This window comes from Leptonychotes weddellii, chromosome 7, assembly GCF_054177405.1.
Source record: "Leptonychotes weddellii isolate Sample4059 chromosome 7, ASM5417740v2, whole genome shotgun sequence".
Lineage (NCBI taxonomy): Eukaryota > Metazoa > Chordata > Mammalia > Carnivora > Phocidae > Leptonychotes > Leptonychotes weddellii.
The window spans coordinates 27,567,630-27,584,677 of NC_138375.1; the positions used below are offsets into that span (position 1 = coordinate 27,567,630).

At 45.7% G+C, this 17,048-nt stretch overlaps 1 protein-coding gene across 1 annotated transcript in view; it reads left to right on the top strand.

Moving 5' to 3' along the window:
* Positions 1 to 9,116: 9,116 nt before the first annotated feature.
* EGFLAM (EGF like, fibronectin type III and laminin G domains) overlaps positions 9,117 to 17,048 on the top strand; it is a 158,996-nt gene continuing 151,064 nt past the window's right edge. The window contains exon 1 of the mRNA XM_081825792.1: positions 9,117 to 9,463. Coding sequence (XP_081681918.1) covers positions 9,367 to 9,463 — 97 coding nt within the window. The 5' untranslated portion in view covers positions 9,117 to 9,366. The remainder of the gene's footprint in view (positions 9,464 to 17,048) is intronic.

A 17,048-nucleotide genomic window follows, 5' to 3' on the forward strand; every position in this document is an offset into this window, starting at 1 on the left:
TTCTTTTTTTTAAAGGATTTTCATATATTTAAAAAAAATTATTTATTTATTTATTTGACAGAGAGAGACACAGTGAGAGAGGGAGGACAAGCAGGGGGAGTGGGAGAAGCAGGCTTCCCGTGGAGCAGGGAGCCCGATGTGGGGCTCGATCCCAGGACCCTGGGATCATGACCTGAGCTGAAGGCAGACGCTTAATGACTGAGCCACCCAGGTGCCCCGATGGAAAACATTTTAAGAATGATTTTTTTCCCTAAGTATAATTGTTTTCTTCCAATAATGTAATATTTGCATTTTTTAAATTTTTTAATGAAATATCAGTTTGGACATATATATATATATTCCAATTTTTTCACTGGCTTACACTTTCAGTAATGTTTTATCTTTATATTTGAATACATTACAAATTGAAATTAAAGCTAACATTGGCTTAAGTGTCTATTCTCTCAGTCAAAACATTTGGAAAAATCTCCCTGTAGCAACCACTTTCCTAAAAGTTTTTAAAAAATCATGAAAAAGATCCCAATTATCCCCCAAATGAAACTTTTGCATAAATTCAGATTTCTTATAGAAGGGCACACTTGTAAAGAGCCATCAGTTTGAACTGGTTATTTTGTTTATCTATTTGACTTGTCATTAAAATGCTACATAGTTAAAATTTGAAACGTGCTATCAAATTTGTGAGCTACAGTTCTGTGGACTTTTTGGAATATAGGCGAGATGTTCTTCCTGTCTCTGTGTCTTCCACTTCTGTTCCTTTCTCCACTCTCAGTTTGTTTTCTTGACTTCTGGGTTTTTTCTTTGTCCTAATTTCCCTCCATATAGTTCTCTACTGTTTGGGAAAGTCTAGGCATACACGTGCATGATGAGGACATATGGGGGCACAAGTAAATATGCACTTATACTTTCTTATGCATTCAAAATAAAGTCCTTATATTGCTGTCATCTGCTTTTTACTCCATTGAAAGTGGAGAGCTTTTTGGTTTTTTTTTTTCCAATTAAGCCCATGATTATAATAGAGCTTGGGAACAAAGGGTGATTAAAGCCATCCCTAGAGAGAGATGAAGTCCACTAGTTCTCCAACTACATGCAAGTCAACATCTCCACAACCACTTTGGTCTATTCCTTTGGCTCCAATACCAGAGCCATGGTAGCGTTTCCCAGGATAAGTTGTTGGGGTCTAGACATGACTGAGAAAGATGTGCCTGGGGCCACCATGCCCAAACACGGATGCAAGATTGTCTGAGCTGGGAAGGATCTTGAGTTCTATTGAAGTTCAGCCCAGGAAACTAATGTCAGGGAAGCCATGTGACTCATCCAGGGACACGTAATGAGTAATAAACAAAAAAGGAAATAGGGAACATGAAAAACATGCATACTGGATCAATTAAGAGGCAATGCAAGCTGAAGGAAAATATGAATAGGCTAGATGTTCCCAGGAGCAGCTAGGGCTCCCTGGCATCCTACCAGCTGTAGGTCTATCCTGTGTGTATCTTCATTTATTTTGATGGCTCAGCTATTATTCCTTCCTGGGAGAATCCCTATCTAGGATGTCACAATCTTTGGGGAAATGTCTTTCGTTGTCTCAAAATACAAACCTTGATCTTCCATTATTTCCAGTTCATGTTGAGTGTCTGCATCAAAGCTTCATCTTTGGCCCCGAGTCTCCATTGCTATGCTAGCAATCATCTACTAGCACTTTTGGAATTTAACTCCGGGGAGCACTTCGCTTGTCTCTGTGATAAATGTGATTGATGAAATGAGATAAAGCCAACATTTAGTGAGTGCCAAGTGCATGGTATGCACAGTGCACTGGGGCATCCCATCTGATGGGCACAGCTTTCCAGTAGGTGTCACATCCCATTACACAGGGGAGGAAACCGAGGCTACCTTCTCCCTCATCCTTCACTGTTGATCTTTCTTCATGTTGTCAATTAACTTCATATTGTTATGAATCTAAGCCATCCCCTCCTACTTTTCCGATCAGCCTTTGAAGCTGTCCCATTCCTCTTTTGTCCCACAGCCCGGCCATCCTGACAAGCCACACAGCTTTTTCTCTTGCTTAAACCTTTGTCTGTCATCCTGCCCTCCTCCCCTGGGGCTGGATACAAACCAAGTGTCCCCCTCACCCAGCTATTTTTCACCTCCTTGACACCTTCTGCTTGGTGACACCGATCACACCATACCTTCAAATCGTCCAGTCCCCTCCTCCTCCTCACTTCCTCTCTTACGAAATGCACAAATAAAAATATAATCAAACTCAGATGGAAGATTAGCCTTTTGCTTCTTTCCACAGGTTTTCTCTTGGCATCAGAAAATTTTCATTTATTTGCAGTGTCACTAACTAACCCAGAAACTGAGCCAGCATTCCTCTGCTTCCCATACCCACCTCCCAGCCCTGGTCTTCCCTGCCCCTCCTCGCTCACACCTCCCCATTTCCTCTGTCTGGATACTGGATGTGGCCTGCTTGGAAACTTTGAGTCTGCTTCCTAAAGCCTTCTCTGAAGCAAGGAATTGCTTTTGTTCTGCCATCTGTGTGTGTGTGTGTATGTGTGTGTATGTGTGTGTGCATGTATATTAAATGTTTTATTTTGTTTTGTGTTCTTTTTATTTCTTTTTTTTTTTTTTTTGGCAAAAGACTATTGCTTTCCAACTTCAAAGTTTTTTCAGAGAACAAGCCTTTTACTAGACTCCTTTTTGTTTTTAAGTAGTGACATCTGTCCACCTTGGGAAAGGTCAAGTGGTTCTTCGGTGGAAGCTGATAGCTGTGAGCGCTAGGACAAGCTGAGACCTCATCTTACCTGGCACCCTTGGTTGATAGAGGAGAAAAATCAGGTCTAAAGAAGTCGGTTGAATCACCAAAGTCCCCTTGACAGTTAGTGACAGGGCCAGGGCTGGGGTGCAGGTCTCCTGACCTCCAGTGCACCGAGGTGTTCTGGACATTGCATCATTCCTGAACAAGCCCCACATTTTGAAATGGCATTCCAGCACTCTGAAGAGATGCTCTTAGTGTGCTGAGCAGTTGCCTGCAGCCACTGTGGGGCTCCCGTGTTTTGTCATATTGTGTGGGGAGCCCCAATCTTCCATGGGCTACAGGCTCTCCCTGCATTTCCGGAAGATGGTAGCTTTTTGTTTGTTTTTTTCTTGCACATGAAATCTGGCACACCAGACAGAATCCCATGATTTGTGAGCTCTGCCTTTCATGTCCTCCTCCCCTTTGGGAGTGCCTGTCTCCCTCTCCCAAGATGGGTGAGACCTGTAACTCTTCTCTTGGTTTCTCAGTCCCCATCATTCCTTCTGTTGCTCCACCTAGACTGAAGTATCTTCTTTTAAAATGCTTTCCACTTGCTTTTTAAGCCAGATAAAGAGATCCTTATAATTTAAAAATACAACCAGTAAAAAAATAACACATTGCTAATTACTCCTGCATTTGTGCCACACCCCAGAATCCCCTTCCCACCACTCTGTGAACACCGGCGCTCCATTCTGCAGCTTGCTTTGTCTGCTTTGTCCATTTTAGCCCATGAAGCTCTAAGTCCATCCCTTTTTAGATGGCTGAATACTGCTCCATTATATTCCATAATGTGTTTTACCCGTCTCTCCTCTAGTGAAAGGTTTGTTTATGGCTTCCAGAGTTGTGCTATTATAAACAAACCATATCCCACATTTGGAACCTCGCCCACCACCAATTCCCCTTTCCCAAGTCACTCTCAAACTCATATACTCTACCGGTTGTGGATCCTGGAACTGATATCGTAGGTGACTGCTAAATTAGCTGATAATGAGTACTCACCTTTTTGTTCACAGGCACAGTATTAATGAGCCCTTTCTCCTTTTCAGGAAGAATACGTCCATGTTAAGAGAACCACCTGGATAAAAGTTCTTAAAGCATCTCTCTTCCATATTTCTCCAGTGCTCTTTGGAACAGAATGGATATGTCATTAACAAGTTATACTCTTAACTCAAGGGAGTATTTCAAATGGTAGAAATTTCAAGGAAACTGAGAAACCTGTAGGTGAGATATTTTCGAGCAAGTGGGCTTTGTTTATGCTCCAAAACATATAATGCAAGGTAGCTATCTACTCAGATATACCTGGTGAGAAGTGTAGTCACAGTGTTAGCCTTGAATATCAGCTTGGCTGATGCTTGCAGAGGAAAAGATACCCTCCCCATCTCCCCATGAAGATGCACCTGCACACATCTAAATCAGGAGGGAGCATCCAGTCAAACAGACTTGAGGACTACCCTACCTCATACACAAAAATCCATCACAGATCTAAATGTGGAAGGTAAGCAGTAACACTTTTAGAAGAAAACATGGACTAATATCTTCATGACCTTGAGGTAAATAAAGATTTCTTAAACAGGACATTAAAAATGCTAGCCATTAATGAAAAGAATTGATCAATTGTACATTAAAGCTAGGACTTCTGTTCATTCAAAATCATTATTAAGAGAGTTAAAAGACAAGACAGAGTGGGAAAAATATTTTCAATATAAACATCCACCACCAACAAAAAAATCCTATGACATATCCAGACTATATACAGAACTTTTACAAATCAAAAAGAAATAGGTTGACAAATCAATAGAAAAAGGGGCAAAATACATGAAAGATACTTCACAAACTAGGATTCCTTTCTTCCTCCCTTCCTTCCTCCTCTCCTCTCCCCTCCCCTCCCCTCCTCTCCTCTCCTTCCTTCCTTCCTTCCTTCCTTGTAGGCTCCGTGTCCAGTGTGGAGCCCAATGTGGGGCTTGAACTCACGACCCTGAGATCAAGATCTGAACTGAGATCAAGAGTCAGATGCTTAACTGGCTGAGCCAGCCATGAGCTGGAAATAATATATGGTTCTAGTTTGATAAGATACTGTGTTGATGAGATTTTGTGGAATTAGTCATGCTTCTATATTGCTTGTGGGAATGTAAATTTGTATACTCTCCTAGGGAGGAAATTTGGCCAACTCATCAAAATGAAAAGGCATTTACCCTTCTGCTGAGCAATGGCTAGTCTAGAAATGTACCCCACGGTCTATTATAACATGTGAAAACTGTTATTCAAGGTCATGCCCTGCAGTATTGTCTATAATGACATAATAGGAAACAACAGAGAAAGAACAATTGCACATCACACAACAGAATATTATTCAGCAGTCAGTAAGAGGGAGGCAGATCTCTATTTGCTGATTTGTGCAGATTTTCAGGTTAAAAAGCACGTACAAAGAATGAAGGGGGGAAATTGGAGGGGGAGACGAACCATGAGAGACTATGGACTCTGAAAAACAAACTGAGGTTTCTAGAGGGGAGGGGGGGATGGGTTAGCCTGGTGATGGGTATTAAGGAGGGCACGTTCTGCATGGAGCACTGGGTGTTATACACAATGAATCATGGAACACTACATCAAAAACTAATGATGTAATGTATGGTGGTTAACATAACATAATAAAAAAAATTAAAAATAAAAATAATAAATAAATAAATATAATGGAAATTCAAAAATCAGTATATCACCATACAAAGAATCCTTGTAATCTATAATCATCATTCCATGATTCCTTCAAGTCCTTAGCCTTCTGAATGCATTGTTTTTATAGAATTGTGTTCAGATATTAAATACAATTTTGTAATTTGAAAAAAAAAACATGTGCAAGATGCTCCTGTTTGTGTTAAGTATATGTGTATTTATTTGCTTATATGTTCATAGAATATCTCTGGAAGGATACACAAGAAACTGATGATAGTGGTTGCTTCTGGGAGGGGTGGGATGAAACTTATTTGTCACTATACACTCTGCCTGATGCACATTTCAAATTTTATATGTACATTTTCAAATTTTATATGTACATATAACCTCTCCAAAAAAATAAATTAAATCTAAGGCTATATCTTGGCTGCTGGTTTTTCCGCACTCTCATGGAGGGACTTCCTCAACATTCTGTCATTGGTAACTTTGCCTTCACTTTCCTCTAAACACCCTCCAAATCCATTCCAAGGGGCAAAGATCAGACTCTTCTCCTATGCTATTGAGCAAAGCAGGCAGATCACTCTTCTGCCGGTGACCTTATTGAGTTTAGACCTCAGGTGAATTTGAACAGATTTTTTAAAATAAAACATTCAAAGCCTCTCTGCCCTCTCTAGTTCCCTTCCTCCCAGAAGGCAGGAAGTGAAAGGCAAGCGTCCATTTATCTTTAGTCATATTTGTAAGTGCCATAAACTGGTTGTCAAACTGGTAGGAGAGGGAAACTTGCGGGTGTGATTTGACTTTCAAAGGAAATAAGTTCAGTATGCCCTAGGGATGCCCCAGATTTGTAACAAGCAGATCTCAGGAAGTAAGGCCTTATCTCAACGGCCTGAGGATCCAGAGCATTTGGAGGTGCTCAAAAGTAAAATACAATAATTGAAGGTAATCCTGCAAGGAAAAAACAAGAGGGGCCTCTGAAGAAACCAAGCCAGATTTCCAATCACCTATGGCCATCTGCAAAAGATCAAAGGGAGGCCCAGGGCCAGGGATGAAGCGGTAATATGGGCAGAGGTCAAGGGTATACAAGAAGGATGGTACTCGGGCTTGCAAAATTTGCAGTGGACAGTTTGTTCAAGTCGTTTAGAAGGCACGTTCAGAGCAAAACTGGCTTGGATTGGATGGTGCTGGTCATCAGATGATAAACACAAAGCAGAACCTGGAAGTTACCGATGATTTCATCCAGCCCCTTCATTTTACCAGGATACACTATGGGCAGAGCCTAAGATTAAACACCAAGGTCCCGTGATTCTTGGTCCACTTCTGTGTCTGCTGTCCCTCCCTCTCCTTAAAAGCCTGGACTCTGGAACCAGACCACCTGGGTTCAGTCGAAGCTCTGTCTCTTGGGAGCTGCATGAGTTTTGAGAAAGTTACTTAACTTTTTCATGCTTTAGTTTCCTCATCTGTCAAATGGGAATAATACCAATAACAATACCTACATGGTGTGGTTGTTACTGGGGTTCTAAAGCATTTCAGAGAGGGTCTGGTATGCAATAGGTGTTAGTATAAATGCTAGCCATAATAGCGGTTATTATTACTTCCAATTTTTACCTCAGGGAGAATTCTTTTTAAGTGGGAAAGAGCAGAACCAACATGGAAGGTATCTTCATGGTACCACCTGCTCGGTTCTGGGCGCTACCTTAGGTCTGCTATACAAAGTCACGTTCTCATGGGGCGCCTGGGTGGCTCAGTCATTTCAGTGGTGGACTCTTGGTTTGCGCTCAAGTCATGGTCTCAGGGTCCTGGGATCGAGCCCCGCCTTGGGCTCTGCGCTCTATAGAGAGTCTGCTTGAGATTCTCCCTCCCTCTCCCTCTGCCCCCTGCTCGTGCTCCCTCTCTCTCAAATAAATAAATCATTTAAAAAAAATCACTGTCTCATAAAAAGAGCTATCCAACATCTTCCAGACCTGTGGTGAGGTAGGATCTCTCTGTCATAGGTGGAGGTTAAACCCAGGTGAATGACCTGCCAAAGGTGCTGAAGGCAGGATTCTGTGTGGAATGGAGGTAGGGACTAGATGACCTCTGGGCATCCTGACAGTCCCAAGGATATATGATTCTGCTGCGTTTGAGACTAGCAGTCCTGAGGGCAGTCACATTGCCTGGCATCCAAACATGGCCTTGTTATCACCTTGGAAGTGAAGAGCACCGGTTGTTCAACTTTTCTACTCTAACTCCATGTAAAAGGACAAGGTCTGGTGTCACAGCTAAGACTTGCAAATACTCCAGTCGGAGTGGACTTGAACTTATTATGGGCAGTTGCACACCTGAGAATGCCGACATGTAAGGGACCATATGCTCAGGCTTTGCTAACAAACAAGACTGGGCTCATAACAAACCCTCTAGCGAGGGCATACTTCATTCCTAAAAAGAGGAGGAGAGATCTTTGGGGGGCGGGGGAGATATGGGTCAACCTTGTTGCCTCCTGCTTTCCCAAGCCTAGGTTAACAATGAAGGGCCAGGACACCCAGGAGCCTCAGCTGGGCTGCATGGTGGGGCAGTTGCAAGGTCCTCCCAGCCAGCAAGGGCTGCCTCCCTCTGCGGGGCACTTCCTAGGGCCTTTGATCTTTCCCCAGGAATTGGCCAAGGCTGTGTTTTCTTCCAGGTTTATTCTCTCTTGGTTTATTTATTTATGTATCTGCTTTCCCTTCTCGCTGGCTTGAAGATCAGCCCGCTAGTGTGTAAGTGGACTTGAGTCCCGGGGTCTCCCTTCTAGCAGCGCCACCAGGAAACCCGACAAAAAGCGTATTTTACTGAATCTTAGGGCAGCAAATCCAGAGGAGAAGGGAGCTGACCCGGGAATCCAGGTCCCTGAATCAGTGGCCAGGACCTCGCTCTGGCCCCCAACCCCAGCTCAGCCGGCGGGTGCCTGGTCCGGGTCTGGTCTTCTCTGTCCGCCAGGGGGCTTGAGCTCGCGTCCGTCTCCCCGACGCCAGGCTTAACCTGGACTTTCATCTCTTCCCCTGGAGGGTCTCAAGTTGCCTTCCTCTGCAGGGAGGGGACCCCGCTCCCCCGCGTTGGGCCCTAATCTCCACCCCGCGTTTCCAACCGAGTGGCGGGGCCTCCGCTCTCCATCTGCGCGCCTTAAATCCCATTTATCTTCTTAGCGCCCTAGACTCGGCCGGCCCCGCCCCCTCTTCCTCTTATCCTCCCCCACTTGCAAACTGCAGACACCCTCCCTCCCCTCCAAGTGCGTTGGACAGACCAGAGCAACCTTTAGAGGTGTTGGGAAAAGTCCCCAAGCTGGGTGGAAGTGACCTAGAGGGGCGCGGCTGCAGGAGGGGAGGAGGGTACAGCCGGGGGAGGGGAAGGCGCCGCAGGATTTCAGGGTCAGGACCACAGCGCAGGGTCTGGACTCACAGTCCCCTAACTCCCGCCCTGTCGGCCCCTCCTAGCGCCCCAATCTAGGTCACCAGCAGGGAAGGGCTGAGCCGGGGGTCGTTAGAGGGTGATGGGCGGGCTGTCGGCCCCGGAGGTGGGCGAAGAGTAAATTGTCTCCGAGCCTGCCCCTCTCACTTCCACTCAATTGTAATTCCATCCCCGGGCGGGTCGAGCCTCCCTCCCTCCCACGGCCAGCCGGTCCCTCCCCGTCGGCTTCCTTCGCCGCCCCCGCCCCCCCCCCGCCCCTCCGAAAAGCCCTGCGGTTCCGAGAGGACTTCACTCCCGCACGCCGACCTCCCGGCGGCTGCCCGGCCTCCTCGGACTCCTCCGTCGTTGCTGGTCCAGCTCTCTCAGCCCTCCACCTCCTCACCCGGGTCAGGGGATCCGCGGGGGCCGCCTCCCCCCACGTCCCCCAGGAGACGCCCTTTCCCTGTGCGCCCGGGACTTGGTGAAACTTTGCAGGCGCCCGCGGTGAAATGGATTTAATCCGGGGCGCCTTGCTCCGGCTCTTGCTCCTGGCTTCCAGCCTCGGACCCAGCGCAGGGGCGCTCAGAGCGGCTCTCCGAAAGCCAGGTAACGCGCGGGGCGCGCCCGGGGACACCGCGCCCGGGTCCCGGTCCCTGCCGGGACGCAGAGCGGGCAACGCACCGCCCCTCTCTCCCCTGACCGGTCGCAGTTCAACTGGGTTCTTCTCTGCCCAGAGCTGAGAAAAGACGCGAACCTCGCCCTCCCCCGCCTCCCCCCAGCTCAGGCGGTTCCAGGGATGTTTGTTTGTTGAAAGAATAATCTATTTTCCAGACACAGTAGAGGTGGAGGCGGGCTGTGTGTTTGAGCACAGAGAGCTGAGAGTAGGGACAGCGATCATGCTGTCTCAATTACAGAGGATTGCAACTGTGCAAGAGAAGTCAAACAGCTCCTCCTGTGTCTCTAAACATCTTTATTGAATTCATATTGTCCAGAGCCCAGCCATTTCGTGTTAAGTGTCTGTTGCCTGGAGTTCCCTGTGCCAATCTCTGGTCCTGCCTGGCACTGTGTGGGATGTGGCCTCTGCTTTTAAGGATGCTTTCCACTCTGGGGCCGTTTTCTCAGAAAGGAGTGCCCCATGGGTTAATTTTACCGTATTTTGAACTCCCGTCTTTCTTTGCTGGGCAATTTAAACAAAGATGTATTGTGTGTAGGCTGTTACAAAGAATTGGAGAGAACTGGAAACTCAGTAACTTGCATTTCCTCTCATTATACTGGTAAAAGTTCTTCGTGTATTTTTGTCTACTTTGATTTGATCTGTGTTGTGAGATTCTTCCAAGTACAGCATTCTAAACAATAAAGTTCTGAACGTTGTTGCCCGAATAACGAATTTTATTCTAATTTGCTGAGACCGTATTTTGAATGCTGAAAACTCTGTGTTTTTCTGGGGATTTTTTGTTTTTTGTTTTTTAGTTTACTTTGTAAGCGAGGTTGTCTTATGGGATTAATTACATCTTTGAACAATGGAAAGCAATATAACTTTATTTGAACGCAGTCTGCAAAACTGCAGAAAGTGCAGTTTATCTTCACAAATAACAATTCTATAAGAAAGAGACAAACCAGGGAAATTCATCAGAGGGCGAAGAAAATAATCTTGGCAGGTTCCCATATGGCTGCTTAAATATTTTCACTGCTCAAGGATCTCTTCATTTGGAAATATGACTTGTTGCCTTTCAGCTCTGGGGGACACCCTCACTCTTCAAGCTGTGTCTATTGCTACCTGCCTTGAAATTTAGAGTCATTATCATAATCTGCAACACACTTAAATTATGAGCTATTCTATAGCCACTGTTCAATTCATTTTGGAGATGGTAGCAGTAGTCCAAGGCAGTGTTGTATTAAATTGTTTCTCACATGCACGCATATACCCATCTTCAAGGATTTCAGTGAAGGGCTTCTTTCTAACTTCTCTCCTTAAGATAAGCACATCATGATCAATTGTATTCTGTGGGTTTATTCATATAAAACCATCTAGTCACAATTTTTGAGCGATGCCTAGTTGTATCTATAGTTTTTAAGCTTAAGCAGCGTATGTAATATTCTTTTAAGGATAGATTACAGTCCATTTAAGCAGAATTTTTTTAAAAGCATTCCACAAAAGCCTGCTGTATATAAAACTACTCATATGGGTCACCATATTTCCTTTTTTATTTTTTGTAGCTTCTCTCCTCAAAATATTTTCTACCTGGTTCATCCAGGGTCTCATGCCATGAATATGCCATCTTGGCCCCTCTGGTTTTATTTGATACATCAAATAAATTAAATACATCAAATTTGAGGTAGCAGTGGTGTTTGGACTAGGTTTAGCCCAGAAGAACTTTTCATTACTTTATAATTTTCTCCAGACACTGGCTTTCAGGTTGGAAAGCTGCTCAGATTAAAATGACAGCTACTTCATAAACTTCAGGGGAAAATTTCCTCCTGGGCTCATTTACATCCCTTGGAAAGACTAGTTTTTGATCCAGAAAATTGGTCCAGATTAAAAACTGAATGTGCCCTGCTTGGCTCTGATGTGAACAGCAACCAGCTAATTTATAATCTTCCCCAGACACCAGCAAATCCTGCTAGGATCCATATAGGAGTTTCTTTGTACTTCATTTCCTCCATAGAAATTGGTTTGTGAGCAGTACTTTGAAGGGAGCGTGGCCACCATGTAGGCGTGCTGAACAGTCCTGTTTTCTTTGGATGACCTGTCTGTCTCCTAACGCTCCTAAAAGATGGAGAAGTCTTGGATTCAAAATCAACCTGAAAATTCCCTATCCCACCTACCTCTGGTGGGGAAAAAAGCAAGTAGCAGCTTTAATGATGAGTTGAATTTGGGTCCAACATAGGCAACCTTTCCCTCTGCCCCAAGATAGCTCATCTTCTGCCACTGAGCATTAATAAAGAAACCTCTGCATTTGCCGAGACTAACAAGAAATGACAGCTCTTAAGTCAAATTAAATAATAATAACGAACTCTAAGTGCTTGCTACGCTGCTCTAAGAACTTGGCACATACTGATATTTAATCAGCCCAGCTATTTGTGAGAATAATAATACTATTATTACCCCTCTTTAACTGAAGATGAAATTGTGGCTCAGAGAGATTAAATATCTCCTCCAAGGTCACACAACTAGTAAGTGATGGAATGGGATTTGGGCTGTGATATTCAGGACCAGGAAGGGAGTCCTTAGTGGTCCTGAGAGCAGAGGCCCGCAGACCTGTCCTGGCTGAACAGGGGAGCTCCCATGGGACAGAGCCAGGTGGAGGGCATTATCCCTGCTGCTGGGCGTGCGGAGCCTGTTAAACATTTGTACGCGGGATCGTGCCCACGCCTTCAAAGATAACAGTGTGAACGATACTGAGATGGAGTTCTGGAAGCCATTGTCCGCTGACCTCATCTGCAAGAATCAGGGGCTGTAACCTTACCCGTCCATGAACTGCTGCTTTTCTCTTGTTGAGCTCCTGGGTGCTAAGTCTTGTGGGGGCCAGAGGATCCATCCAAGGCCCTGGAGGCAGGAAAAGGGGCTTCTGACCCTAGGTAGGGTATAGGACAGTATCATCTCCCTGGGCCTTATTGGCCTGGAAACATCGCATAACCTTCGTTCCTTTTCAGATTACAAATTAGAATCAGAAACCTGGAAGGAAGTGAAAAGGCCTCATTCGACAACTGGGCTGAGGGTGATTAAGGGACTTGTCCAACTTAACATCAGAGGCTGAACCGGAACTAGTACCCAGGCCCTCCTGAGTGGGTACTTCTCCCTTATCCAGAGTCTCCCAGGAAGCATGGGAAGGACTGTCATTTTTCTGGTGTGGAGCAGGAAGGTGAGAAAGGGAAATCCAGACACATGTGCTGGAATCCACACACAGTGAGCCACACACCTGCTCCCACAGGCAGACTGGTAACTCATGGTGTTAATTCACCCTCTGGCCCAGAGAGAGGGGCTGGAGGACTGCGCGAGGGCCCTGCCTTTCCTCCTGTCTTTCCAGCTTGCCTGAGGCCCCAGGGGCAGTGAGACAAGGCCACGTCAGGGTTGAGAACTGAAGGTCTTCCCTAGAAGAGCTGGGGCCCACAACCATCTTTAGGAAGAGCTTTTCATTACTTTATAATTTTCTCCAGACACTGGCTTTCAGGTTGGAAAACTGCTCTCATCTTTTCCTTTCTGCTCCCTCAGCATTTCCCTACCTGCAAAAACTGGGCTACAGGGAAGATCCAGAGAAACTCAGAAAGAAAAAAACGAGAGTCTGGAGGAGCAGAGTTAGCTGGTGGGCAATGTGTCTTGCTCGTTGATGGGGTGAATCCAGGAGCCTCTAGGTAGCTTCTGCTGCTGCTAGTGTGAGGTTCACTGGCTACGAGTCAGAGGCCTTCCTGTTCTGGTTCCTGCACGCCAACCTGAACAACCTGCCGCCCAAGGGACTGCTTATGCCCTCCCTTACGGCTCTCAGGCAAGTCCCCCTCCCAAAGCATGTATTTGGGGGAGGCTCATCTCTTCTGTCTGTCCCTCCTTCTCCCTTTCCAACTCAAAGTCCTTCACTACAATGCGATCCAGATTGTCTTGCTTCTTGGGGAACAATGGAGCTCATAAAGGCCACACATATTTCCCCCCATGAGGGCCATATACGTATCCCCAGCACTTAACTACTGGCATCCATGCAGTCGAAGCAACGTAGCAGAAATCTTTCCTCCACTCCTCCATCTCCTCAGCCCTCCTACCCTCCTCTTTGTTTCCACATCCTATCTAATCCCTATAAGAAGCCTCCCTCTCCTCTCTTTCTTTCCTTGGATTCTCTGTGGAGGTAAAGGGACAGAGAGGTCAAGGTCAGGGGTAAATGTCCTATAACATGAGCAGAACTTGTGTCCTCAGAATTCTTTCTCATGGAAGAGTGACTTGGCCAGAAAGGAACTGAGTGGTGTTTTTTGTTTTTGCTTTGTGTTTCTTAGCCTGAGCCCAGGGCTTTAATAACCTTAGAATTCTTTTGGGAGTAGTTGTCCATCTGCCTAACTCAAAAGTGGTCCAGTGCCGCAGAGCTAGGTTTCTGGAAGACAGGGACTCAGGCGTCTGGGGCCGCGGTGGGCCCTCAGCTTCCACAGGGTGGTCCCGTGGGCAGCCTGCGTCTCCCGCCTCACCCGCTTGGCCGGCAGCACTGGCTGCTCCCAGTCGACTCAGTGAAGGATGGGATGTTATGGCTGCAACAGAAAATCTTTTGAGCTGGTTAGGACCCCTGCCACTTACTCTGGCCACAGCATGTCAAACTGCAGAGACGGGAAGTATACCCGCTATTTCAGGGATAGAAAAAGGAAAAAGGTAAAGAGGGACTGCAGAGCCTAAATGGCCGTTTGTAGCGGAATCCCCCAAACCCATCTTTGATTCTGCTCCCATTTTGAAGAAAGACCCCAGAGTGTGGCTTCGGCCTCCTGAAATGAGCTGGAAGACGCTTGCCTCTTAGACCCCCGAATTGCAAGGGGATTGGGGGTGGGGGGGGGGCAGGGGACACAGGTGAAAGAGCTGCCCGCAGAGGATGCACTGTTCGGAGCGGGCTCAGAGCAGGTCTGGCCTCAGTGGGTCTCAGGCCTCTGACCCAGGCAAGTAATTCCTGACCTTCCATGCGGATGAGAATTCTTGGAGCGCGTCACAGGCTCCTGCCTTTTTAACAAGAACCTCTGGTGACTTGATGAGGTGGTTTGCAGTCCCCACGTTGAGACCTGACAAAGGAGAGTTGAGGCTCCCGTCGGCCTCCCTTTCCTCCGGGCCTTCTCCCCAGATGCCCTGTGGGACACCCACGGTCCCCCTTCCTTCCTTTGTCCGCACTACACGGGATTGGCCGCGACAACCCATCGCTCTGGGTCAGTATTGTAACCTTAGGCTCCGCGGGTCTCCCGAAGGTTGGATTTGGGGCTTGTGGTCTTCGGAAGGCGGCTGAACGACATCTCCTCTGGGCAGGTCCTCCTCTTCCTCTCCAGAGGAGGGAAAGCCTGCAGTAGCACTAAGAAGCAGCCACGTGGAGCTCTGTGTAACCCACCCCCCCGCCCTCATTTCCCTCAGGCCCACTCCACCCTCCCGCCCCCCACCCCCCACTCTGCACCTGTTCTTGCAGCCCCCGGGGCTGGTTTCTTCTTGGGTGAGAGCACAGACTTTAGTATTTGACAGATTTGGGTTCAAGTGCTGACACTGTTTTTTACTAGTGACTCGATGATGTAAGGCAAGTTATGTTAGCTCTGTGGTCTCCGTATCCTCCTCTGTAAAAATGGGAAAGAACCTGCCATTTAAGGTTGCTAGAAGGATTAAGTGAGGCAAGACAAGCACCAGAGCACTTAAAAGGCACAGAAGCCTGAGGCTGGAAGGCAATATTTATGGAACTGGGATTGTTTAATCTGGACAGAGGAAAACAACTGAGTGCATATGCGTGACTGGAAGAATATGTGCCGGGCACGACGAGAAACACGGACACTTACGATTTCGTGTTCCTTTTCCATACGTATTAATGTATGATTGATTACATGTGATTTAATTTGTACTGAGTCATAAAGTTTTTCAGATAAATTAATTGGCAAATCAGAAGGACTCTCTGGTTGACCACATGCCTCGATTTTTGGTTTGGAAAATGCGGCCACCACGTTTGTGGTCTTGCTTGAATGGATTCCTTGGAGAAACAGTAACCTCAAGGGTGGTGGATGCTGTTTGCCTGGTAATTGTCTTGGGGAGGTTTTGCAGGGTGTGGTGGTGGAGGGGGAGCAGCTGTTCCTGAAAGAGAATTAGCCAGACTGATGCATGACTGGGCGTCGGTGGAAATCTCCGTGAAGCTTGGGAGCTAAGAAATGGTTCGGGTTTGATTGATCAGTAGGTGGGAGTAATTCATGAACCACTCCCAGTGACAAGGGATGTTAGAGGCCAGGCTCCATTGGCTCTTCCTTTCCTATGAATGATTCTTGCATTTCCTTGGCTGGCTGTGAAACCCCCCATTTATCCCAGATAACCCCACCAGCTTATTTTAAGAATCAAAGGAAATAAAATGGACCAGTGCTTTGAAAGAGCTGAAGTATTTCACAAAAATAGGATATTATCATTCGACAATAATCATAGTAATTACTATTACTTTAACCAACCACACCAACCAAGAATATACCTCCTGAAGCTTTCATCTCATTTCCAGTCCCTTCTTCCTCACCTCTAAAGACACTTGAAGATTCTTTCTTCATCTGACTCTGCAAATCCTGAGCAATTTAAATCTTAACACTTGTGTTTGCTGACAGGGCACCCAAGATCCGGAATCAGATTTAATGTAATGTTAATGCTATTTATTTTTCTTGGTGCAATAAGTTTATATTAGCCAGTTAATGGTTTACATTGTGCAAAAGGAGTTGTATCAGCAGGCACTTTTCTGTAACATCTGGGCAATTGGAAACATAATACTTAAATACAACCTGAGTTTAGAGCCTTCCTTGGACAGATGGCTAATTTTATCGATCTAATTTTACACTTAGGAATAGGTCCCATGATCCTTTGCTCGTAATTCTTAGAGTGAGCAGAGAAATAAATAAAATGGATGATGGCTGTGAATTAGATGCCTGTTATATTGCTTGTAATTTATTTGTAAAATACTTCAGTATAAACAGTCACTGTGTGAATTACTTTAATCTGTACCCTAAGAGTACTTAATTAACACTCCAAGTAATCTGACATAGAAGGTACCACTCCTGCGTAAGAGTTTACATATATTTTGATCTCTCAGTGACTGAGCCATACCAGTGGTCAAATATTTTGAGCTTTATCTCTGTGCTAGCCAGAAATCCGCACTCCAGGGCTAGTTACCACTTGACCTTTACTATAAAGTCCACTCTCAGAAGTGGTTTGGAAAATACATGAAAATAAATGTTAGCTTAAATCCAGGCTAGATGGTTTGTTAATTAGCATAAACGATGTTAGAAATAATGTTTTCATTGGTGAAATATGTGAGTAGCTAGAAAGATCATACTTGTCCCTCTATTTTTGTGTAGACAAAGAATAAGAACTAGTGAACCCAACAGTCAAGCTGCTTTGGAGTTAGGCTAAAGTCCCATTCAGTCCTGTATTTCACTCACTTAACAGTAGACTCATTTGCCTGCTCCCCCTAACTGATTTGCTGATTCTGCCATTAGGGTATTGATGTATCTG